Source organism: Suncus etruscus, chromosome 15 (assembly GCF_024139225.1).
Source record: "Suncus etruscus isolate mSunEtr1 chromosome 15, mSunEtr1.pri.cur, whole genome shotgun sequence".
NCBI classification, from domain to species: Eukaryota; Metazoa; Chordata; class Mammalia; order Eulipotyphla; family Soricidae; genus Suncus; species Suncus etruscus.
The window spans coordinates 73,860,832-73,885,222 of NC_064862.1; the positions used below are offsets into that span (position 1 = coordinate 73,860,832).

Sequence of the window (24,391 nt, forward strand, 5' to 3'; positions counted from 1 at the left end):
CAAAGCGACTCATTCTCAATGTGGGCGTTTATCTTGGGCACCTCCAGCTTTCTGGGGAGCAGGGAGAGGCTTGGGCATTTGCACGGGCTTATTCCTACTTGGAACTCGCTTGTCGTAGCTGATCTAAGGCCCTCACTTAGAATTGCTCTCATGGGGACAGGCGAGAAGAGCCTGGGAGGGTCTTCAGAGCTGTGACCCCAGAACCAGGAGAATGCCCCCCTCCCTCTCAGGGGCTATGGTTCATTTAGAAGCCAATAGCTTGCTTAAAAGTTAGCTTGGAGGCCTGGAGAGATAGCACAGCGGCGTTTGCCTTGCAAGCAGCCGATCCAGGACCAAAGGTGGTTGGTTTGAATCTCGGTGTCCCATATGGTCCCCCGTGCCTGCCAGGAGCTATTTCTGAGCAGACAGCCAGGAGTAACCCCTGAGCATCACCGGGTGTGACCCAAAAACAAAACAAAACAAAAAAGTTAGCTTGGGCTATGGCAGCCTGAGAACCCCGGGTCTTGTTTCTGGGTAAACACTGGAAATGGCATGTGAATATGGGAAAGCAGAATTTGGGAAACCCACATGGTTTCATATCACTTCTTGCTCAATCTGGGTGAAACTGAGGCAGACTGATTTCCTGTGCTCTGGGAGGCTTCAGTAGGTCCCAGAGACTGTGGCTTCACCTGTCCCTCTGCCACTGGTTCAGTTTCCCTGTTCACACTGTTTGTCTCTGTGAGTAGAGCAAATGGTTGCAGTGATGCCTGTCAGAAAGCTTTCAGCTGTGTCCCACACTCTTTCATCAAGGGCTGGCCCAGGAAGCACTTTGATGATGGGGCCTCCACCTCAAAGCCTCTATATTTCCACTGGCAGAGTGTGTATTGTGAGTCCTGGGGCCCAGGACATCCATGTCAGCTGTGCCTGACAGTTTTTAAAGTTGCTCCTTGCTCTGAGGATGTGCTTTTTAGGATTTTGTGAGGACCTCTCTTGACTTTCCTGTACCCCACTTGCTCCCTTGAGACCTGGGAAGCTTGTGTGTTGGTATCTACTTTCTGTGGAGCCTCGCCCTCAGCCCACAGTCCTCGGGAGCTGCTCTCATCTTACACATAGTGAGGTTGGGCTGCCATTGTGCTGGAAGGAATCTCTTGCCACAGTCAGCCCTGGGTCCTAGCTCATGGGGAGATCCTTCTTCACTGTCCGGCCCTTAGTCCTGCCTTGGATGTTGACTCTCACATTCTCTCGAATGTCTCTAAGGGCATCTGCTCTCGGCCTTATTCGGAGATAGTCCCAGACCCAAGAGCTCCCAGACATGGCAGCTCGGGGTGGGGGCAGACTGCAGTGGGTTTTCTGACCACCTTCTGACCTTTTTTCTTTCTGTGCCCCTCCCCCCCCCACTCGGCCGGTGCTGTTCCTTTCATGCCTTCTCCCACGCCTCAGTCATTGATGTGATTTTCACTTGTGGTTCCTTTGCAATAACCAGTTGAGAAATTCATAGACTAGAGGGAATTCTGAGGAGGGTACTTACGGAGCAGTACTTACCAAATTCTGGACCGTTCTGCCAACCACACAGCCCTTTGAGGCCAGAGGATATGGTCACCTCTGAGCATCCCCCCAGCACTGTGAGAACCTAGGCTGGTCGGAGCTACTCGAGTTCTTGTGTGGGGGTGGGTTGAGCTAGGCTTTCTCCCTCGGAGATGCAACCCTAGGAAGATCCCACTTCCCAGAACCTCACTCTGAGCCAGCCCATGGGGCAAGCCACGCATTTTGTGACATTTGAGCCAAATTTGCGGTTTCCAACTTTCTGAAGGTGGCTCAAGCTCACTGTTCCCCGCCAAGATGACAGGAGTTGAAGGTACCTTGGTACCTTTACTGAAGCCAGGAATTGCCATGACCAGCCGAAATCACTCACCTTTTTGGGAAACAAAATGGAGGTGCCAGTGTAACACAGCAGGGGCATTAGCCTTGGATGCAATTGATCCACAACCATTTGAGCTCCTTAGCCCAGTCAGGTGTGATTCCTGAGTGCAGAACCAGGTGTAACCACTGAGTAACACATTGCCTGGTGTAGCCTCAAAGGAAAACAAAATGAAGACACCAGCTGTGGTAGCAGGGGGTGGACTGCTCTCAGAGCTGAGTAGTTTCCAGAATGTGTGCCCAGGTGTAGTGCAGAGCAGCCCACCTGGATTTCTCAGCATGCTGTGTTCCATCCTCCCTCAGCTGAGAGCACCTTGGAGAGCAGCTCTTTCTTGGTGCAACTCAGCTGTGGTGCATGGAGGTAGGTGTTTGCCTTGCATGCAGAAGGATGGTGGTTCAAATCCCAGCATCCCATATGGTCCCCCGAGCCTGCCAGGAGTGATTTTTTTTTGTTTTGTTTTGTTTTTGGGCCACATCCGGCGGTGTTCAGAGGTTACTCCTGGCTGTCTGCTCAGAAAATACCTCTTGGCAGGCACAGGGGACCATATGGGACACCAGGATTCAAACCAGCCACCTTAGGTCCTGGATCGGCTGCTTGCAAGGCAAACGACGCTGTGCTATCTCTCTGGCCCCAGGAGTGATTTCTGAGCGTAGAGCCAGGAGTAATCCCTGAGCATTGCCAGGTGTGACTCAAAAACCAAAAAAAAAAAAAAAAAAAAAGTGGAAGAGAGCATGGGGGTGGGGGGTGGGACGGTGTGAGTGTCTGCACAGAGGGAGGGAGGTAGGGGCTGTTTCCAGAGGCCTGAGGTGTTCCCAGGTTGTTGGCAGCAGTCAGAGTGGCCCTCATATCCTGAACCCTTTCTCTATCTCTGGTCCTGAACTGGGCCCAGTGGAACAAATAAGAGTTTCTCTGCCCCAGGGGACTCCAGTGTAGGGGAGGACAGTGTTGTTACTCTGTTTGTTCAGTTTGCACGTGCAGAGAGCCGGGAGGCCTCAGCTACCAGAAAATGGAGACTCAGTAGGCAATATAGCCATCTCTGCTCTTCCCAGATTGGGATCCCCAAGTGATAATGGTGTTTGTTCTCACATTGGGACACTGGCTTAATGGGAACCAGGAGATCATAGGGAGCTGGACAGTTCAAGGGACTGAGCACAGGCTTTGCTCACAGAGGGCCAGGTTTGGACCCTAGCGCTGCATATCTCTCCCCCAAGCAACACCAGGAGAGCTGCTGAGTACCACCTCATGTGACCCCAAAACAAAATGTCATCACTGAGAAGCCACATTCTTCGTTTTGTGGTCCTGGGGAATCAAACCCAGGGCATGTGCAAAGACATGCCCAGCCCCAAGGTATTCTAGTTAAATCAGATTCAGCCTCTGTTTTGATCTTGTTTTAATGTTTGTGGGGCACACCAGGTGGTGCTCAGAACTCCCTCCTGGTTCTGCATTGTGCCTGGTGGGGCTCAGGGGATCATATGGGGTTCTGGGGTTGGGTCCAATCCAGTTTGATCATTCTGGCTAGTTGAGCTAGTTTTAGATTCACTGAGAGTTACCAAGCTAGTACAGTTTTTCTTTCTCTTTTCAACTGATTTCATGTTCCTTATAGCCACAGTTTGGGTGTCAGCCAAGAAAATTATCGGTGATCCTGAAAGGTTCTTCGCTTCTTTAGTCCCCCACCAGCCCCATGCCATGTCCCTGATTTCCCTGTCCCTGATTCTACCCAGGACCTCTTGGATATCAGTGGTCCCTGCCCTGCCATTTGTAGTTTTTAGTCTTCATCTCTATGATCATACCTGAGTTACCATGCCAAAGACTCTTCTGTTGGCTTTGTCTGCTGTCTTTTTTAAGTATTCATGTTTTGTTTATATTTGTTTTCTGGGGGACCACACCCAGCTGCATTCAAGAGTTACTCCTGGCTCTGCACTCCTGGCACACTCGGACCATATAGGATGCCAAGGATCCGGGTCAGCCATATGCAAAACAACCTCCCTACCTTCTGTGCTATCATTCAACCTTTTTTTTTAAATTAACTTTTATTATGATTTATAAAGTTATTTATAGTTGGATGTTAGACATAGTGTTTTAACACCAGTCCCACCACCAATGTCAAACTCCTTTTACTAATATTCCCTGAGTCCATCGCACACCTACTGTACCCTCAGCCTGCCATCTTTACAGATAGCTTTTTAGGTTTGGTTGTTCAGTTTGGGTCTCCTGATTGCAATGTTGTTGAAATGGAACATTTCAATGATGTTCATTCAGTGTGCTCAGGGCTGGCTCCTGACTCTTGGCTCTGTGTTTAAGAATCGTTTCTGCCAGGCTTCTAGGAGCATTAGAGAGATACCCGGGATCGAACTTGGGCTAGGCTTGTGGAAGGCAAGTGCCTGATCTGACGTTTTAAAACAAAAACTAGACTGGAGCGATAGCACAGTGGGTAGGGGTGCTTACCTTGCACATGGCCAACTCAGGTTAGATCCTTGGCATCCCATATGTCCCCTGAATTTGCCGGGAGTAATTTCTGAGAGCAGAGCCATGAGTAACTCTTCTGAGTACTGCCAGCTGTGGCCCAAAAAATGAAAAACCAAAACCAGGAGCTTGAGAGATAGCATGGAGTAAGGCATTTGCCTTATACACAGAAGGATGGTGGTTCGAATCCCGGCATCCCATATGGTCCCCTGTGCCTGCCAGGGGCGTTTTCTGAGCGGAAAGCCAGGAGTAACTCCTGAATGCTGCCAGGTGTGACCCCCACCCAAAAAAAAAAAAAGAAAGAAAAAAAAACAAAAAAAGAAAAAACCAAAACTACCAGAACTGAAGCCCGGTGGTGTGGTGTGGGGTGGCTGGGAGGCATGCTGCTTCTGGATGTGTGTGTGGAGCACATATGCATGCAAGCTCCTCTTCTGTGCACTCGCCCAGCTCAAATCCTCTTTCTTTCTCAGCAGTGTCTCCCTCAGCAGCCCCAGGAGTGCCTCCACAACTGTCCCCGCCACCGTGCCTGTGCAGATGCCAAAGCCCAGCAGAATGCAGCAGGCCCTCGCAGGTGGGTGCCAATTGCTTACAGACAGCATGGGAGGGGCTGGAGAAGTAGTACTTCAGCAGGGCATTTGCCTTGTACGCAGCCAACCTGGAATGGACCTGGGTTCAATTCCTGGCATCCCATATGGAGCCTGCCAGGGGTGATTTTAGAACGTAGAGCCAGGAGTAACCCCTGAGCGCATCCAGGTGTGACCCAACCCCAAACCCCCCCCCAAAAAAAAAAACAGTATAGGATTTACAAATGGGGTGCCCGGGCCCCACTGCCTCTTCTTGGCGCGTGAGTTTGTAGTGCCTCTATCCTCAGTCTCACACAGTGGGTGCCCACTGCAAGCCCACCTTGTTTCAAGTCTGTTTCATTTTGTCCTCTTGGAGGTTGTGAGGTTGGGTCACAGCAAGAGTGGTTCCTTGCACATATCCTCCCTCTCACACTGCTCCTCTGGGCTTGGCAAATTCTTGGTGCTCTCTAGGTTGGACCCATTTTCCATGGTTGTGACTGTTCCTGAAACACTTTTTTTTTTTTGGTTTTTGGGCCACACCCTGTGACGCTCAGGGGTTACTCCTGGCTATGCGCTCAGAAGTTGCTCCTGGCTTCTTGGGGGACCATATGGGACGCCGGGGGCTCGAACCGCGGTCCGTCGTAGGCTAGCGCAGGCAAGGCAGGCACCTTACCTCCAGCGCCACCGCCCGGCCCTGTTCCTGAAACACTTTGAAGATGCCCAAGGCATTTTGCTGGGCCCTCTGTGGAGATCAAAACTGTTTTGGCTGGAGTAGCATTTGGCCATTGTATCCAACAAGCTCAACCTTTAACCAAACACTTGCAGACTCTCTGAGTAGGATGTATGCCTTGTATATCTATACCACCCACCTAGGTAGGTTCAAGCTCTGGCATCCCAGATGGTCCCTAAGCATAGCCAGGAGTTACTCCTAAATATCGCTGACTATCCCACGCCCCCCTGAAAACAACAAAAAGACTGCTAAGAGTCAGACAGTAGGGAGCCACTGAAAGATGCTTTTGAACTTTGGGGAAGTCTGAAAGATGGGGAAACCAGGTGGGAATACAGGAACCTGGAATCTTTCAAAGTATGGCAGGAGACAAGTTTTTATGGGATGTAAGTCTGCATAGTGGCAACTAGGAAGCAGGAGTGCAGGTGGAGGCTTCCCCCACCCAGCCCGAGAGCAAGTGTGCTGGCAACTATGGATGCATGGCCTGGGAAGATCCCTCTCCCCACCAAGTGTGAGGCTCACAGCCCCCATCGGCCCTGGAATTGGGGTGCTTCATGAGTTCCTCCACCTCATTCCTGCCTCCTTGGAGAAAACAGACCCGGCTCCTAGCCTGGGCCTACCCACCTACCTGCAGAGAGCTGGGGTTTTGCCTCAGCATCCTGAGTTCATGGGTTGATGGCTGGGTGTGGACAGATGAGAACTGGGAGCTGTCTATGGGGATTGGGGAGCCCTGCCCTCCAGGGCAGTGTGAGAGACGCTAGCTTGGGTGCTGGAAAGAGGAGCCTTGGGACAAAATGGGAAGGGCAAGTCAGGGTGGGAACCAGGAGAGCAGACTGGGGCACCTACTGGGAACCCCCTGCTAGCATCCCCTCTGGAACCTGCTGCCTCTGCTGAGGTAGTCAAGAGCTTCTTGTGGCTTTAGATGACACCGGAAATTAGATTGTGGGGTTGTGAGGGACTGTGTGTGTGGGGGTGTGTGATGCAGGAGTGTGTCACGTGGGGTATGTGTGCACAGTGTGTATGTTTGGGAGTGCAGGGTGCCACTGGTCTCGTTTGAGAAGGTGTGGAAACGGAGGACCCATTAGCTTTCACAGCTAACTATACAGCCCCCGTGTTCTGTCACTCTCCAGGCTATGTTTCGGAAGGGCTGGGCCATCTAGGACACCTCAGAAACCATGGTGATACCCAGCATTGGGCTCACATGAGGGACCCAGGCATGAGCCGAGCCTTTTCACCTTCTGCCACTTTGCAGGGACTCCATGGCTCTGAGTGACCTCTGGACTGACAGCTCCCTCCTGACCCAAACTGGGAAGATAAGAGGGTTTCCCACACATCAGTATATTTATTTCCCACACAGGCCTCTGCACTACTTGGAAAAGCGCCCCTTGGGCAGGTGCCTGAGGAGACATCTTGAGAACCTTCTTGCCACCATGCAGAGTTGGTGCTGAGTCAGTAGGGCAGGTAGAGGCATGGGATGGCCAGAACACAGGATTCTAGGAAGAGGGGATAGGGTGAGGGTCTCTGGCCACTGAGGAGTGACAGTGGGTGCCCATTCTGGCAGAGCTGCCTGCCATGCTATTTGAGGTGCTTGGATCTCAACTGATAGGAGCAGGGCACATTCCTGCTCGTCCACAGGGGTGGCACAAAAGACAACTTGAGAATTAGAGCCTGCCAGGGCACAGCAGGCCCTTCCATGTCTCCAGAATTAAGTGCTGCCTTTTTGCATTCTTTCTGTTCTTGTCTGCCCCCTAACCTTAGGGACTCTAACTACCCAGGAGTAGTGTCCTACTCTTCATCCACTCCCAGTGACCTATAGGCCTGGGTTCCAGTGAGCAGGTGTCTTGATGTCCGGAACTGGACGCATCACGGTAGGCTGGTAGGTCCATATAGCCTCCAGCCCGAAGAGCAGGTCTCGGTGGCCGTGTTGGAGCTGTGTCCTAGCCTGGCTGGGTTTGGGGCGCCGCACGCTCCAAGGTGCCGCCTGCTAACCTCTCTCCCCTCCGCGTGTCCGCTCTCGCTCCGTGCAGGCATAACGAGCACCCTGCTGTCAGCCATCGGACTCCCCGTGTGTCTTAGCCGCACAGCCCAGCCTGCCCGCACAGCCTCTAAAAACCACAGCTCAGTTAAGAGATTGAGGAAAGTGGCCGTGAAAGGTAGTTCTTGCACACCAGCGCTCGGCACTCTGCCAAGCAATCTCCCTTTGGGTCTGCCGCCTCCCTTTCTCCTTGGGCCTCTTCTCTGCTCTCAGCTGTTCCATTTCCGTGCCCAGGAGCAGGGCTCAGGGTCCCCCTTGCCTTCCCTACCTGATTCTGGGTTCTGTGTGATCCCACAGGGGAGGGCTCTGGTGAAGGCTGCTCTGCCAGTCCGCAGTTTCCCAGGGCCAGTGGTCCCTGGGAAGTGCGTGGAAGGAAGCCCCTTTTCAAAGCTGGTGTCTCTGCTGCATTTTGGATTTAGGGGTTTTCATGGTGCTCTAGGGATTTTTATGGTTCATGCCTGCAGGGCAGACAGGACCATATTCCCCTGCTAGAACTGCCACCCACAGATGGTTTGGCCATCGGGCTGGGGTGTAGGAACAGCTGTGGCACTGGGCCCACCTGGTAGAAACCCACCCCCAAAGGTACAGCCTGGGGTAGGCTTGGAGGTAGAGATGGTATTGTGGGCAGGGCGGTTACTCAATGGTCGGGCACACTAGGGGTACTGGAGCTCCCAACATCCCCTCAGCTTTCAGGTCTCCCTTCTAAGGAGCTGCTGTGCCGTGTGGGCCCTGTTGGAGAAAAGGGGCTGGAGGTTTGGCTGGGGCAAGTGGGGTTTAGGTACTGAGTTGGGCTCAGGTGAGGAGCCCAATCCTGCTGGTAAAGTCTGACTGCGTCTAGGAAGCTGCTTTAGCCAGAGGAGCCCCAAAGGAGGTGAGGTATGAGCTCAGCTTGCTCAATTCACTCTGGCCCGGTCCAGCACCTGCCCTGCATGCTTGCGTGCGTGTATGTGTGTGTGTGTGTGTGTGTGTGTGTGTGATTATGAGGGAAGGTTTGTGCTGTGTGGAGGTCAAGGCAGCTGTAATTTGCATTTTCCTGGAGCTTCTCTGTATGTGATGGCATGTGTAAGTGTTGAATGTGTGTAGGGGTGTGTGTGCTGGTGGAAACCATGTTGTAAAAGGTGCTCATTCCCATGGGCAGCCCAGACAAATAGTTGAAGGTGACGGTTTGACTGGCAGCTCCCAGGCCTTGAGGGATATGGGGAGCCCATAACCAGCCTCTCTCAGGCATGTTGGCTCTGGGCTCTCTGCTCGTTGCCTGCTGCTGCCACCACCCTTATCCCCTATGCGCAGCAGCCACTGGGCCAGGGCTCCCTCCAGCCTCACACCCATGTGTGAGGGCAGCAGTTTTTCTTCTCAGACTCTCCACTGAGGGTAGGGACCCCACAGTTCCGGGCACATGTGATGTTGGCAGGGGTTGGCATCCCTGACACATGCCCCCTAGTGCGGCTCTCACCAAGGCTCTTGCTCCTTTTTTTTTTTTTTTGGTTTTTGGGCCACACCCTGTGACGCTCAGGGGTTACTCCTGGCTATGCGCTCAGAAGTTGCTCCTGGCTTCTTGGGGGACCATATGGGACGCCGGGGGATCGAACCGCGATCCATCCTAGGCTAGCGCAGGCAAGGCAGGCACCTTACCTCCAGTGCCACCGCCCGGCCCCAGCTCTTGCTCCTAAGACTGGAAATGAGGCCATTTTCCTGACAGACATGCACAGACTCTTGGCTGGGACTGGCACCGGCTGCACCCTCCTACCTCCCCCAGCCCAGCTCAGCCACAGGGTCCCAGCGGTGACCTGCAGAGCTCTGAAGGGGGTGTCCCCTGGTGTCCCCATGCACACTAATCTTCCCACCTCTGCCCTCTAACCGCCTGTAGCCTGGATTCACCCCAGCCTCCTTCCTCCCGCTCTGGTGTCAGCACCTCTTAGCCCTATCGCAGGACCCAGCTGAGGTGCTTCTCTCTTTCAGGTGGAAGTGCAAAGCAAGAACCAGAGCAGGTGATCAGGAGCTACACGGAGGAGCTGAAGACGCCACCTGATGAGGTAGGTTCCCTGGAAGCTGGAGTGGGTGCCACACCACAGGGCCACCGTCCTGCTTCTTGCTAGAAGCTTCTGCGATCTTCCTTAGCCACAGCTGGTGCCAAGCTCTTTCTGTGCCTTAGCATATGGGTCTTATCACCAACACATGCCCGCAGTTACAGTTTCAGATGCAGTTACAGACACAGCTCATCCCACTGGAAACACCCCCTCGCCCCCGCTATTTCTGGGCTCCTGGACCTTGGGTGGGAGACACGCCAGGAAGACATTTGTTCAGGCCTCATCCAGTCCTCTGGTTCTGGGGACATGTGGGCAGGACTTCTCTGCCTAGCCGCTGTGAGGCTGTCCTGTTTGGTCAGACACGCCAACAGACCCCACAGTGGTGAGCTAAGGTCTGCAGGAAGGGCTGTCGGGCGCCAGTGTGGACAGCCTCTGCAGCCCCTTATGTTTCCCCTCTGCTTCTAGCCCTCTGCCGGCTTTAAGGCGGTTCTGGGGCCCCCCACAGCAGGGTCTGCTTGGCTTCTCTTCTCCCTCCAGAACTGATGCATCAGTGGAGTGGGGTCCCTTGGTGTAGCATACAGTCCCCGAGGAGCAGACATGGCCTGTGGGAACCCCAGTTGGCAGCTCCTGCCATGGTTCTTGGGTACTTCTGGACTGTGCTCCCCCAACCCCAACTCCTAAGCATGATGAGAAGAACGTTCTAGAATCAGTTTTGCTGTCAGATGTTCTCTCCTCCACCCCTTTTATCCTCCTCTCTACAGCTGCCCAGCCTGGAAGCCTGTTCCTGCTTTGCCCTTTCCGGGGGGGTGGGGGGGTGGGGGGTGGGCAGACTAGGCTTTTTTTCCCTTCTACCTGTTCCCACTGGGCATAGTGCCCACTAGGGCTAACCCCCACTCTCCAAACCCCACCATCGATGTGAGTGGGACTGATTCTGGGGGTCCCATCTAGGACTGCATCATCTGCATGGAGAAGCTGTCCCTGGCGTCCGGCTACAGTGATGTGACTGACAGCAAGACCATGGGGCCACTGGCTGTGGGCTGCCTGGCCCGGTGTCGCCACACCTTTCACCTGCTTTGCCTGCTTGCCATGTACAGCAACGGGAACAAGGTGCTTGTCTAGCGTTTATCTGTGTCCCACCCACCGGCTGCTGCTTAGTGGAAGCCAACAGGCTGGAGGACGGGCAGAGCTGGCAGAAACCAGCACCCACAGCCTCTGTACTGTGTCTCCTGCATGGTGTGGTCGGATTTGAACCTTCACTTTTTCTGTGTCCTGGGACCAAACCCCAGCAGTGCTCAGGAGCTATTCCCGACTCTGCACTGAGGGATCACTCCTGGCAGGGCTCAGGGTTCCCTGTGGGATGCCGGGGATCGAACCCAGGCCAGCCTTGTGGAAGGCAAATGCCCTCCTCACTGTGCTATTGCTTAGACCCAGATTTGAGTCTTTAGATTTTTTTTTTTTTTTGGTTTTGGTTTTTGGGTCACACGCAGCAGTGCTCAGGGATTACTCCTGGCTCTATGCTCAGAAATCGCCACTGGCAGGCACAGGGGACCATATGGGACGCCAGAATTCAAACCACCAACCTTCTGCATGAAAGGCGAACGCCTTACCTCCAATGCTATCTCTCTGGCCCCGAGTCTTTAGATTTTTTGATTTGGAGACTACCCTGGTGGTATGCGGGCTGCTCCTGGTCAGTGCTCGGAGGCCCATGTGGTGCCAGGAGTGAACATGGTCCTGCATGCAGAGCGTGTGCCTGTCCCATGGGCACTGTCGCTTCTCAGGCCCTTTGGGGGGTTGGAAGACAGCAGGGATTGCGGAGGTTTTTTGCTCCTGAACCAGGGTCTTTCCCACCCAAGTGACAGCCCTTGAGAGCTCAGAGCTGGTTGTAGCCAGGAAGAGGTTGGGAGTAGTTGGGTGCTAGGGAGGCTGCTGGATGTCCGTCTGTGACCCGGGTCCCCTCAGGACGGCAGCCTGCAGTGTCCGTCCTGTAAGGCCATCTATGGAGAGAAGACGGGGACACAGCCCCGAGGCAGGATGGAGGTGTTCCACTTCCAGATGCCCCTCCCAGGCCACGAGGACTGCGGCACCATCCTCATTGTCTACAACATCCCACATGGCATTCAGGTGAGCCCCACAGTGCTGGGAGAAATGGCCTGGGGGCAGCACTAGCTTGGGCATGTATTTCAGGGTCCCTCAGCCGAGAACCAGGGCCAGAACCTGATGGTGGGACAGGTGTCCGGAAGGGAAGAGATTCCCAGCAGGGCTCAGGCACGGATCAGGAGCCCTGGCTTCCAAGACTTCAGCTAGGCTTGGCTTTACCACCTGGGAGAAGTCCAGAAGCCATTGGTGGTGTCCACTGTGGAGCCAGCTTGATCCCTGGTCCCCTTCTCAGTGCTGAGAGTATGTGGGAGTAGAGGCACAACACTGTCTCAGCACTGAGTGGTCAATCCCTGGGGCCCCACGGTGTGGCAGGCACACACCTAGCTAGGAGCGGAGAAAGGGGTGTCTGAGCTCCATGTGCTGGCACCCCTACTGCACCCCTCCAGCAACCCCACACCATGTGCTTCTTCTCACAGGGCCCCGAGCACCCCAACCCCGGTAAACCCTTCACTGCCAGAGGGTTCCCCCGCCAGTGCTACCTGCCAGATAACGCCCAGGGCCGCAAGGTAACTGGAGGGCCAGCTGTGAAGGATGAAGGGAAGGGAAGGGCAGCTGGCAAAGATGGAGGGAACAGGGCTGGTAGGGCTGGCTAGTTGGTGGTCTGGCAGCCATACTCACCCCTGCCCTGGTCACCACCTCTCTGTGTCAGGAGGGCCTGAAGGTGAAGCTGGGAGTTGGCTGGGGAGTTGGGGTCCTTCCAGTGACCTCTCTGGACTGTGTGACAGGGGAGAGGCCAGATCTGCCCCACACTCTAAGCTGGGGCTTCCCAGCTTAGAGGAAACAGTGTGAACACAGGAATCAATATGGAGCTTGGACCTGGGGCCCGCTCCCAGGCCTGTAGTTGCTGCGGTGGGAGGCTTAAGTGCAGGTGTAGCAGCTGGGTGCCTGGTGGGGAGAACACTGTGGAGAGTGGACATGAGCACAGGGCCAGGAGTGGGCATTACGGCCAAGGTTCCCAGAGGGGACAGGGACAGGTGGGGGGCGCCATCACCCACAGCTAAGGGTCATGGCTCAGTGCTGAACCTCATGGTGGAGTACCCTGCCAGACCTTAGGCAGTCAGGGTGGCTGAGAGGGCCTGGCCCAGCAGAGCCAAGCAGACGCTGGGCATGGTACACCCCCACCCTGGCACAGGCACTCAGTAGCCACTGCTCGCAGGTGCTGCAGCTGCTGAAGGTGGCCTGGAAGCGGCGCCTCATCTTCACAGTGGGCACGTCCAACACCACGGGCGAGAGCGACACTGTGGTGTGGAACGAGATTCACCACAAGACGGAGATGGACTGCAACGCCACAGGCCACGGCTACCCGGACCCCAACTACCTGCAGAATGTGCTAGCCGAACTGGCTGCACAGGGTGTGACAGAAGACTGCCTGGAGCCGCAGTGACCCTCCCCTGCCCCAGGCCGTGTTTTGGGAGACTCCTCCCCTCCATCCTCTCCCGCCTCCCTCCAGGCTGGGTCTGAGGGGAACTGGAGCAGTAGGGGACTTGTGCCTGGGGGCTAAGTGACCTCAGTCCCCACAGGTGGTTGCCCCGTGCTGGGGGCCTGGTGTGGGTAGTAGCCCTGTCTGCAGGCAGCGCTGGGGGTCCAGTCCCATAGCAGCTCTGGGCCAAACTGAGCTAGGGCCTGGCTGGGCTGGAGATTTGGGGTTACTACCTTAGTGTCTGTTTGCAATAAATGCCTGGAGCCAAAGTCAACATGCCTGGGTGTCTGTTTGAGAAAAGCAGGGTTGGGGGACGTGGAGAGAGGATGAGTGTGAGGGAGAGGGGGGGGTGTTGTCAGAGAAAGTGTGTGAGGGTGTGTGCCGGTGTGTGTGTGTGTGTGTGTGTGTGTGTGTGTGTGTGTGTGTATGGAGGGAGCACTGTTCTCTTAGCCCACTGCCCCATAGACCAGAGCCATGCTCTCCTGCACTCTTGGTCTATTACATCCACTTCTGGGAATGTGGGACAAGAAGGCTCCCATAGGGCCCAGAGAGGACAGGTTAAGGTGCTTGTCTTTTCCTCCCAGGCACCTATTAGGGTGCCCCAAACCCCGCCAGGACTGATCCCTGAACACAGAGCTATGAGTCAGCCCTGAGCATTGCTGTATGGCCCCAAATAATAAAAAGTGGGAAATGAAAGAATATTCCTGGCCTTAGGCATCTATATGTCCACCCTGCCACTGGTCAATGGGTCTGGCCTAGCCTGGCCATTTCCCTGGACCGAGAGAATTTAGGGCTCAGCCTGATGGTCTTGTGCCCAGGAACTGACTGGCCACTTCCTCCCTGGGTCAGCCTTGGCTTCCTGCCAGAAAGCCATGTGGACAGAAAGATGTGTGTCCTTTACCCTCCAGCCCACGGCATTGTGGGTGCTGCTCACTCTGCCAGGCTGCCTGGGCGGGGCCAGGAGGCCTCAGTGGGGCTCCTGGCACTTGGGGTGCAGGAATCCCAGGCACGCAGGGCTGGGTGCAGGGCTGAGTCCGTTTCCTTGGGTCTGGGAGGTTGGGTGTGGCCCAGACCCGAGAAAGGCTCTGGGGGAGGGTCACCCCATTTCAGGTCCTGCCACCCTGGGCCAGCCTGACTAACCAGCTCCTCCAGCACCCAGGGCTGGAGCAGGAGTGCACTGAGGCAGAAGACTGAAGCACAGGCGGGAGATGAGGCTCCCCCGAAGGCAGCCTGGGCCTTGGCTGCTGCTCCCGGTGGTGGTGCTGGCCTGGCCTCTGCCCTGCATGGGCCTGGGTGAGTGGGGGTCCCTGCAGCAAGGCCCTTAACCCAGTTGAGGGTGCTGGGGCACAGGACGGGGAGAGAGGCCACAAAAGCACCCTCAAATTCTCTCCCCAGCCCCTGAGCTGGTCCCCTACATACCACAGATAACAGCCCAAGACCTGGGCGGAAGGGTCACTGCCAGCACTTTCTCCCTGGAGCAGCCGCGCTGTGTCTTCAAGCAGGCCGGGACCACCGACACCATCTTGCTGGTGGTGGCCTACAGCAATGGTGGGTGCATGAGGTGTGGGTTTAGGGGTCTGCTGGGTGGTGAAGGGGGACAGGAAACCTGCTTGGTGCCTTGAGGGGCCGTGTGGGCTGAGCCCTAGCACCCATGAACTACCCCCCACCCCACAGCCTCCGTGGACCTGCAAACCCCAAAGACAGTTATGCGTGGCCTGGCTGCCCCCCAGCTGCAAACCCATAGCTACTACCTGACGATGCCCATGGCCCCGGAGCATCTGCACTGTGAGGCACCTCAGGGCGGTGGCCGCCGCATCCAGGTCCTGCGGGTGGGCAATGACCCCCACTGCTCTGAGGATCCCCAGCTGTCGTCTTACTGCAATGCTCCCCTCCCCAGCCCAGGACCTTACAGGTTAGTGTCCTGCAGAGACCCAGAGGCAACATGAGGTCTCCCAGCCTGGATTCTGGAGGCATTTGCAGGCTCCTAGAGAGAGACTTCACACTTAACAGCCTGGGTGAACTGATTCAGGAGGGTAACAGTTTGGGAAAGAGGAGACAAAGACTCCTACCTTCTTTTGCTGGTGGGAAACAGGCACAGAGGCCAGGTAGAGCTGGATAGGGCCCAGGTGTACAGCAGGGAAGCCCAAGTGAAGTCCAGGCAGTGGGCTGGTGCCATGTCCAACCCTCTCCTTCCACGACCCCCATAGGCCTTCCTGCCCCCTCTGTTCTTTTCTAGGACCTGCCCAGCTGGGCCTTACTCCATTGCCTCATGGGTCTAACCTGGGATCCTGAACCCCAGAATTGAACAGGGTGGCCACAGACGGAGCCTGGCAGTAGCAGGGGTAGGGTGGCCAGTTCAAAAGGCCTCAGAATTCTGAGGCACCTCTGAGTCCCCCCTTTCCTCCTCCAGAGTCAAGTTCCTCCTGGTGGATGCCTTGGACACCCTTCGGGCCGAGACGATGTGGTCTGACCCCATCACCCTCACTCGAGGTAAAGCGATGGGTGGGGTCCTGGGGCAGGGTCCACACCGCCTGTGGCTGTGGGTGGGGTCCCAGGTGGCCCCTCAGCAATTAGCTCTGCCTGTCCCAAGTGTTTGACTCCCTGCAGTGCCCAGCCATTTTCTACCAGGTGGGAGAAGGGATTCTGGGGTTCTGGGGTCCCAAGTGCCCATGAGGCTGCTGAATTCGGGGTGCCATCAGTCCTGTCCAGCAGTTGTGGTGGACATTAGATGGATGGCTGGGAAGGTCAGCAGCTCCAGGGTGGTCAGAAGGGGGCCGTGGGGTTGCATGCCTTGGGTGACCTGGGTGCTGTGCTGCAGGCCGGGCCCCAGGCTCCATCGACACCTGGCCTGGGCGCCGCAGCGGAGGCATGATCATCATAACTGCTGTGCTGTCCACCCTGGCTGGCCTCCTGCTCCTGGCCTTCCTGGCTGCCTCCACCATGCGCTTGTGAGTGGGGATCCCCTCCACAGTCCCCTCTCCTTTGCTACAGGCCCTCTGCCCCTCACCAGGGCTCTGTCCCTCGGGTTTCACTGGATGCTATGTTAGCTGGGTGGACTCCTGGAGGAGGTGTGTGGGGTCTTCAGAAGGAAGGGAAGGGGCACCAGATAGGGGTTGCTGAGAGGTGGATGGGGCGCTCTGACTTCAGTCCCTCCTCTCCCACCAGCTCCAGTCTGTGGTGGCCTGAGGAGGTCCCAGAGCAGTTGCGAATTGGCTCGTTCATGGGGAAGCGTTACATCACTCACCACATCCCGCCCAGTGTGGCCTCCATGTTGGGGGACCCCCTCCCCAGCCTCAGCCCCTAGTCTGGAGCAGGGAAGAGGGGAAGAGGGCATCCACCACTCCCGAGTCAGGTGCCTTGCCAGAAGTTCCTGGGCCTCGGGCAGGCTATAGGGGCCTTGCTCTGCCTTGGAACCCCACATCACCCGGGAGGAACCGCGCACCCCAACTCGGTCCTCCCGCAGTGGTTCTCAGACCGACCACACGAGGGTGCTGGTGTTGCTGCAGCTGCTGGGCCCCTTCACGTGCGCATTTCTCTCCCTAATCCGAGGCTCTGGGTGTCCCACTGCCTCCAGGACCTAATATTGTAGTGGCCCTGCTATTTGCAGGGTCCTGAAGGTCGGAACGCCCATTGTCATTTCTGTCCATCCAAAAACTCCATGTGCCATCCAATCTGCTCAGCCATCACCTTTTCTGGGGTGACTAGGGGTTATAAAGCAGGGAAATTTCCAGATGTTGAAACAGACTGTGGCCTGCCTTCCTGCCCCTGTCCCCCAACCCCTACACTTTGTATGTGGCTCTGGGCTCCCAGCGTGTGAAGACCCCCCTGAATAAAAACTACCTGATCCCTCCTCCACGTCAGCTTCTGTCCTGGGGTTCCCCTAGCCTTGCTTCCCCATTGTCTTTGGGGAGCGCTTCCTTTCGCACAATACCCCTGCACCCTGAATCTGCATCCCCGGAGGCCCCACAAACTCTTCCAGAATCTTTGCTTTCCAGATCCCAGCCCTTGAGTTTGGTGACCCTCACTCCCACCCTGCTGCACCCCAGCTACACATGGAGCAGCAGAGAAGCCATGGCAGCTGCAGGGGCTCAAGCCTAGCTCCATGTCCTTGGCCACAGTGGGGGGTGGGCTCCTAATCTTCCAGAATTCACTACTGGGGTCTCCATGGAAGAACAGTGGCTCTAATACCCCCTCCCCGCACCTCCTCCATTGGTCATTCGTGCCATTCCGACCTGGTTCTCCCATTCTCCATGAGAAAGTGAGTTTTGCTGGCATTTATTATTGAAAACAGAACATGTCATCCCAGGATCAGCCACAGGAAACATGGAAGGATTGAATGCATGTGACCCAGGCCTGGTTTAAACCCAGTGCTACATGAACCTCTGAGCATTTCAATACAGCCCTGGTGACCCCCAACTCTGTGTCACTTGACCAGTGCAAGCTGAATGTCACTAGGGGTGGCTCCTGAGTGATGCTGGGGAGACCCCCTATCCAAATACAGACAGGTTGTGGCCAGAGAGCTTGCACAGTGAGGAGAATGCTTGCCCTGCACACAGCTGAGTTTGGCTGGGACCCCATGTGGTCCCCCAAGCCCCACCAGGAATGAGCTCTGAGTCCAGAGCCAGGAGTAAGCCCTGAGATTGCTGGGTGTGGCCCAATAACAACAAAGCAAAACCAATAAAAGAAAGACAGACACAGAAATGGAGCAGGGCTGGGCTCCGTGAGATGGGGCTCTGCATGTCCAGTGACCCCAGCACGCCCATAGAGTGACCAGTGGGTCTGTGCTCATGGGGGGTGGGGTGCAGCGTCCTGCAGTGCCTGGTTTCAGGCCAGATTCAGACCTTCTAAGTGTTGACACATTTGTGCAGCCCTGCCCATGATCGCTTACAGGACTTCTTAATCATCCCAGAGAAACCCTATCCATGTGGGTCAGTTACACCCTGATCTGCCCCAGCACTGAGCAGGATCTGGGGGCTGCAGGTTGAGGCCACCCTGCCCACAGGATCCCTGTGCAACATCAGCAGTAACCCCTACTAAGGAGGTGGGAAGGAATGTTCTAGAACTTGGGACTCCCAGAAACTCAGAGACCTGGAAACTACAGTCCCAGCTCAAAATAGAATTGCATTCCTTGGATCCCAGCCAGGGCAGGAACTTCTGGGAGCCCCCTCCCCGTGACAGGCAGCACCTCATCACACCCCAATCTGGAGTTCAGTGGGCTGGCCGAGAGCTCCTGTGTCCTGGACAGGACATGGGGAAAAGCTTCAGTGCAACAGCTCTAACAGGAAGTACATTTGGGACACCCCAGTAGGTGGGTGTGGGGGGGCAGAGAAGGGGTCAGGTTCTTCCAGAAACGGAGCACAATGAGGGATTCTCCAGAGAATGATTAAGGCGGCCCTGGTTACATGGCAGGGAAATGATGTCCAGACAGAAGGGATCGCAGCCCTGATGGGCGCCAAGGGGCTAAGGCTGGAACGAGAAGGTTCTCGGGCACAGCATGATAGTCAATGGGGGTGGGGGCACTCCCCTTCACATCTAGAACACTGGGATACTAATGCCATCATTACACCCAAAGCTCCGTTCCTGGCAAAGCCCCCCTGAATGTAACCCCAGTGCAACAGCACTAGCTACAACAACAGAGGCCATGGCATTAGGACAGCCGGGAGGGCACTAGCTTTGCATCTCTAACTTGAGTTCAACACCCTATAAGGTCCCCTGAGCATCACCAGGAGAGATTCCTGAAAACAGCCAGAAGTAAGCCCTGAGCACTGCTGGGTGTGGCCCCAAAACGACAAAGCACAGCAACTCAAAACACCTCAACAAGTGTGATTCTAACTAGACACTAACAAAAGGGAAAGAAGGGGGAAATTTTGTGAGTACAGGGTTTTTTCCACCTGAGCCATGTGTAGTGCACCCCATAAATTCACAACTAGACTATACACGTGGACACCAGATATGTGCCCAACAGATAAGCACAGACACTAGATATACATATCCAAATACACAAGTTATGTAACTCACATATGACATATATATACTTATAGATACCATATGCACCCTCTAATCACCAATATAGAAACATAGACACACAGTATAAACTCCCATAGGTACCACACAGACACCCGTAGGAACACAATCTAAATGCCCTTAACACTCAAGTGTAGATGCCCAGAGGCACCATTTAAATGCCACCTGGTGGGCCCAGAGAGATAGCGTTTGCCTTGCAAGCAGCCGATCTGGGACCAAAGGTGGTTGGTTCGAATCCCGGTGTCCCATATGGTCGTCGTCGTCGTCGTCGTTCTCCCCCCCCCCCCCCCCCCCCGTGCCTGCCAGGAGCTATTTCTGAGCAGACAGCCAGGAGTAACCCCTGAGCACCGCCGGGTGTGGCCCAAAAACTAAAAAAAAAAATGCCACCTGGTGTAGATACCCACAGACACCTCATGGACCATCCTGTGTACCATACACACACATGCAGCACACACGTACACTATAAACACCCACCACTGGGCAGAACAACAGGCCTGGTTCTGCCCAGGGCCCACAGAACCCACAGAGGGTTCAGAGCCAGACATTGTCCCTACGGAGTGTCAGTGTCCCCTTATCCCAGGTGAGCTGTGCCCTTCGGTCCCCATGCTCAGAGCCAGGTACTACAGGGGGTGGGAGAGATTAGGCTGAGGGGCCCGGAGAGCCAGAGTGGAGGGAAGCCATGTGCACACAGCCAGGAGTCTGGTGGACAGGCATGTGGGTCACCCACCAGGTGACAGCATCCCACAGATCTTCCTTCCTGAGACACAGGGCTGAGGGTGGAGAGGAAGTGGAGCTGGGCCTTAAGTTCCCACACGGCTGAGGTTGGGGTATGCAAGTAACCCCCTTCGCTGTGCTTTACTGTTCTTGAACTTTCTAGGGATTGCTAGAGACACAGGAAGCATGTCCAGGCCCTTCTTGCAGTGTGGAAGACACTTGCAACCTGCCTGACACACTTGACAGGAGCAAGACAAGAGTCTGAGGTGCCCCTTATTGCCTACCCGCTGGGTAATCCTCCCTTCTTCATGCCTGTTTCCCCTCTGTGACACGAATAAGATTCAACCTGAGAGATCTCTGTGCTGCTTCACCTCTGACACCACTGTCCTGCCCACCCGCATCCCCGAGCCGTGTGGCTGACATCACGTTCATGATCCACAGCAAAGAATGCGTTTCCTTGCCAAGTGACTTACTTCTCTGGAATGTTCATTAATTACCCCTGCCTCTCCCTCAGGCCCTTTCACTGCTCCCCAGGGGAGGTGGCCTCAGGACCCTGTGTCTCATGGAAACTCTGGGTCAGCTTTAACTCTCGCGCTGCCTAGAAACATGTCCTTCCCTGGACCCAATTTCCGGCTGCAGGGCTCAGGGCTGCAGGGCTCTGTTACTCTCAGCCCACAGCCCCAAGGGCTGGACTGTGCCTTGCCCAGGTTCTGCTTCTTTCACTTTTGGTCATGACTCCCCTTTTAACCTTTCATTTGCTTCAACCCCCCCAACATATCCTTGTACCTTTATTTCTTTTTTTGTTTTGTTTAGTTTTGAGGCCACAACCGGTGGTGTGCAGGGGTTATTTCTGGCTCGGTGCTCAGAAAGCACTTCTGGCGGGCTCAGATGGGATGCTGGGGATCGAACCCAGGTCAGCCATATATGCAAGATAAATACCCTTCCAGTTGTGCTGTCTCTCCGATCCCCCTGTACCTATATTTCTTTAGTTATGCCTGTCCCCCTAATCAAGCTGACATATCCTGAGGATGCCCAGGTCCTGGAATGGTGCATGGCATCAAGAAGGGCTCTGGGGGGCCGGTGCGGTGGCACTAAAGGTAAGGTGTCTGCCTTGCCAGCGCTTGCCTAGGATGGACCTCGGTTCAATCCCCCTGCGTCCCATATGGTCCCCCAAGCCAGGAGCGACTTCTGAGCACAGAGCCAGGAGTAACCCCTGAGTGTCACTGGGTGTGGCCCAAAAACATAACAAAAAAACAAAAAACAAAACAAAACAAAAAACAAAAGAAGGGCTCTGGGACCAACTTGGAAAGAAAGCCAGAGCTATATATAACACAGTGAGAAGGGTGATGGTCTTGCATTTGGTTGACTCAGGTTCCATCCCCGGCATTCCATATGGTCCCCTGAGCACTGCCAGGCGTGATTCCTGAGCTCAGCACCAGGAATAACTTCTGAGCACCACCAGGTATGATCCAAAGACAAAACAAAACAAAAAAGGTGGTGGATAAGTTTCCCCATTACCTTGGATGGTTTGAGAGCTCAGAGCTGTCCTTCACTGACTGTGTTGGCTGCACCAAGTGGCCAAGGCCTGGCCTTGGTTGGCTGCTCTCCAGCTACCCGGGGCCAGGTAGAGTGCCTGGAGTGGATAGAAACAGAACAGGGTCCAGTTAGCACACCTCCTCCTGTGTTGTGATGTTGTGTGGTTGTGGTGAGGGTCAAACTCAGGGCTCCTGCAGCTCTGCCTATTTGGCGCCCCTCCCCGGCCTCCTTTTGGTGCTGAGCTGGTGCCGATTTATGGCTGTTAAGTTTTCTCCTAGCGAGCTTTCTGCTCCTTGGCCCCAGCGCCCACGCATGTTGGCAGGGATTCACCAGTCATGTAGAAAGGCTTGGGGCCAGTGGGGTCCTTCCTCACTGTGGATACAGGTGGGTCTCTGGGAGTTTAGAGGACAAGGGAGTGACATCCATGCCCCCTGAAACCCTCTAATGCAGACCAGACATCTGATCTGTTTGTTATTTGTTTGTTTGTGGGGGCACACCTGGTGGTGCTCAGGGCTGACTCCTGGCTCTGGAGGCTTGGGGATATATGGGAATATATATGGGAGTATATGAAATACCAGTGCTCAAACCTAGGTCGGCCACATGTAAGATAAACACCCTCCCTGCTCCAGGGCCTGTAGTCATGGGGCATCTTGCTGCTCTTGGGGTGCCCAGTTTCTCTTGTTTGAGCCTCCTCGAAGAAATATGGGTACACCACTGTTGCAAGTCAGTCCCTGAAGAGGTTGACTGATGAAGGGATGGAGGATGAGGCCTTTCTCTTCCAGCTCTGAGCACGCGTCTGCCACCCTGTCTAGCCAACGGTTCTGAGGTGAAACGGCAGGTAAACAGCTCACAGACAGTCAGGCTTGTGGAAATATTAGCTTTATTCGGTGGACAAGACTGAAGTCCAAAGACTCAGCCTCAGTTCCAGCAAAAAAGCTCCTTGCCTTCCACAGACCCTCGTTTTTATCCCCCAGAATCAGGTACCACCCAATGATGGGATCAGATTCCAACCAATGGTGGAAGCAGAATCAGGTACTACCCTAGGGTGAGGACAGAATGCCAGGTCACACCCTAGGGTAGGGCACAATCACCAATCAGGTTAGGGTCAGTAACATACTAATCCCCTAAAATATTTACATACACAACACACCACGGGGTGTATATAGAGACACAAGGTTGACCTTTGAGAGATGGATCCCCTGGGTGAGGGAAGGGAGAGCCCTGTGTCATTAGTAACCCCAAAGGCCAGTGAAAGGTAGATCCTTGGTTATAGATGACTCCTCGTGATGTCAGGTCCTGGCCCCCCGCATGCCCCCAGCACCTCTGAGCACCTTGGGCCTAGTCCCTTCACTCTGGGGGATCAACACCAGAAAGAGCACCCAAGCTCTTTCTGTTGCTTTCAGTTGGAAGCTTTGTTCCAGCTCCAGCCCATGGCAAGGGAGAGACAGGGAACACCTCCCAGGGCCAGCAGGGTAGAACCTGTCAGACTCTCAGAGCATCTTGAGGGGCCAGATCTAGGGGTTTGAAACACTAAACAGGCTGAGGCCCCCTTCCTGGGATGATGTCATTGATACTGATACCACCAAGGGGTAGTCACAGGTCGGGTTACATTGGGACAGTGGTTTGAGGGACATGCTTGATAAGCGATGACTCACAATGTCCAGGAAAGCTGGGCTAGTACAAACATTCACAGGGACTCTCTCACATACACACACACAAACACATGGGTTCACACGTACACTGTAACTCACGCAGGTTCACTTGTGCACACACATAGATTTGCCACACAGATTTACACACACGCACAGATCCACACAGAGATTGCCTGCACACAGGTACAAGGACACACTGATTTTCGTACAAAGATCCATGCACACACATTTGCACTGATCTGCATACAGTGCACACATTTATGGATCCTCTCACACACTTCACAGATTCATGTATGACGTACATACAGCAAGCACACAATGGACAGATTCACACATGCATATACACCCAGCTATTAACTCAAAACAAAGATGTCCCCACATCTTCCTCTTTCTGTTAAATCTCTCTTTTGATATGTAAAAGCCCACCTGAATTACTCAACCATCCGCCATCTTGGTGTATGGATATTGGTTTAATAAAGAAAGAGGAGTTTTGGCTTGGCAGTCAGGTAGACACCATGAGGGAGAAGCCACAAGAAGTCATTGACTTCATTACTCTCTCTTGACTGGCTTGGCTTATTTCCTCATGTCTACCCTGTTTCTTCAGACTTGTCTGCTTGGGTTTAGAAAGAGGGTGCCTGGGGCTGAGCAGTGACACAGACGGTAGGACATTTGCCTTGCACATGCTAACCTAGGACAGACAGCTGTTTGTTACCCTGGTGTCCCATATGGTCCCCCAAGCCAGGGGTAATTTCTGAGCACATAGCCAGGAGTAACCCTTGAGTGTCACCGGGTGTGACCCAAAAACCAAAAAAAAAAAAAAAAGAAAGAAAGAAAGGGTGCCTGGGGGTGATATAACTTGCTTTTTTTTTTTTTGCACACATGTGTATTCACACAACTTCACATGCACAAATGCAGTATGCACATGCACACATTTCAGGCTGTCTCCCTGGTCCTGGGGGTGAGAGGTGGCCAGGGCTTGGCCAAATGCGCCAGCCCCATAGTGATTGTGCATGGCCTCCACCACTGCAAACGCACCATCCACAGGGGAAGGAGAAGGTGGAAAAAGAAAATGATAAAGCTGAAATCCTGAAAATAAAAGAAAGAAAATGAACCCACAAAAAAAACAAATGAAGGAATCAGCCCAGCTCTGCAGCTGACCTGCCTGGAATCCACCAC

The 24,391-nt window shown here is 54.7% G+C and overlaps 2 protein-coding genes across 3 annotated transcripts in view; both read left to right on the forward strand.

Moving 5' to 3' along the window:
- The window catches only part of DTX2 (deltex E3 ubiquitin ligase 2), a 30,592-nt gene extending 17,029 nt beyond the window's left edge, over nt 1-13,563 (forward strand). The window contains exons 4-9 of one of the 2 annotated variants that reach the window (XM_049787859.1): nt 4,831-4,931; nt 9,645-9,718; nt 10,661-10,819; nt 11,672-11,833; nt 12,286-12,375; nt 13,026-13,563. In XM_049787859.1, the coding sequence (XP_049643816.1) occupies nt 4,831-4,931; nt 9,645-9,718; nt 10,661-10,819; nt 11,672-11,833; nt 12,286-12,375; nt 13,026-13,253 (814 nt within the window). In that variant the 3' untranslated portion in view covers nt 13,254-13,563. The remainder of the gene's footprint in view (nt 1-4,830; nt 4,932-9,644; nt 9,719-10,660; nt 10,820-11,671; nt 11,834-12,285; nt 12,376-13,025) is intronic. The other variant, XM_049787860.1, reaches the window with a different exon arrangement.
- Nucleotides 13,564-14,410: 847 nt separating this feature from the next.
- LOC126029584 (uroplakin-3b-like) lies at nt 14,411-16,794 on the forward strand. The gene is made up of 6 exons (XM_049787876.1): nt 14,411-14,582; nt 14,685-14,837; nt 14,964-15,201; nt 15,700-15,779; nt 16,108-16,237; nt 16,455-16,794. The coding sequence occupies exons 1-6, from the start codon at nt 14,498-14,500 to the stop codon at nt 16,591-16,593; spliced, it is 825 nt and encodes a 274-aa protein (XP_049643833.1). The 5' UTR covers nt 14,411-14,497; the 3' UTR covers nt 16,594-16,794.
- The last annotated feature ends 7,597 nt before the right edge of the window (nt 16,795-24,391 follow it).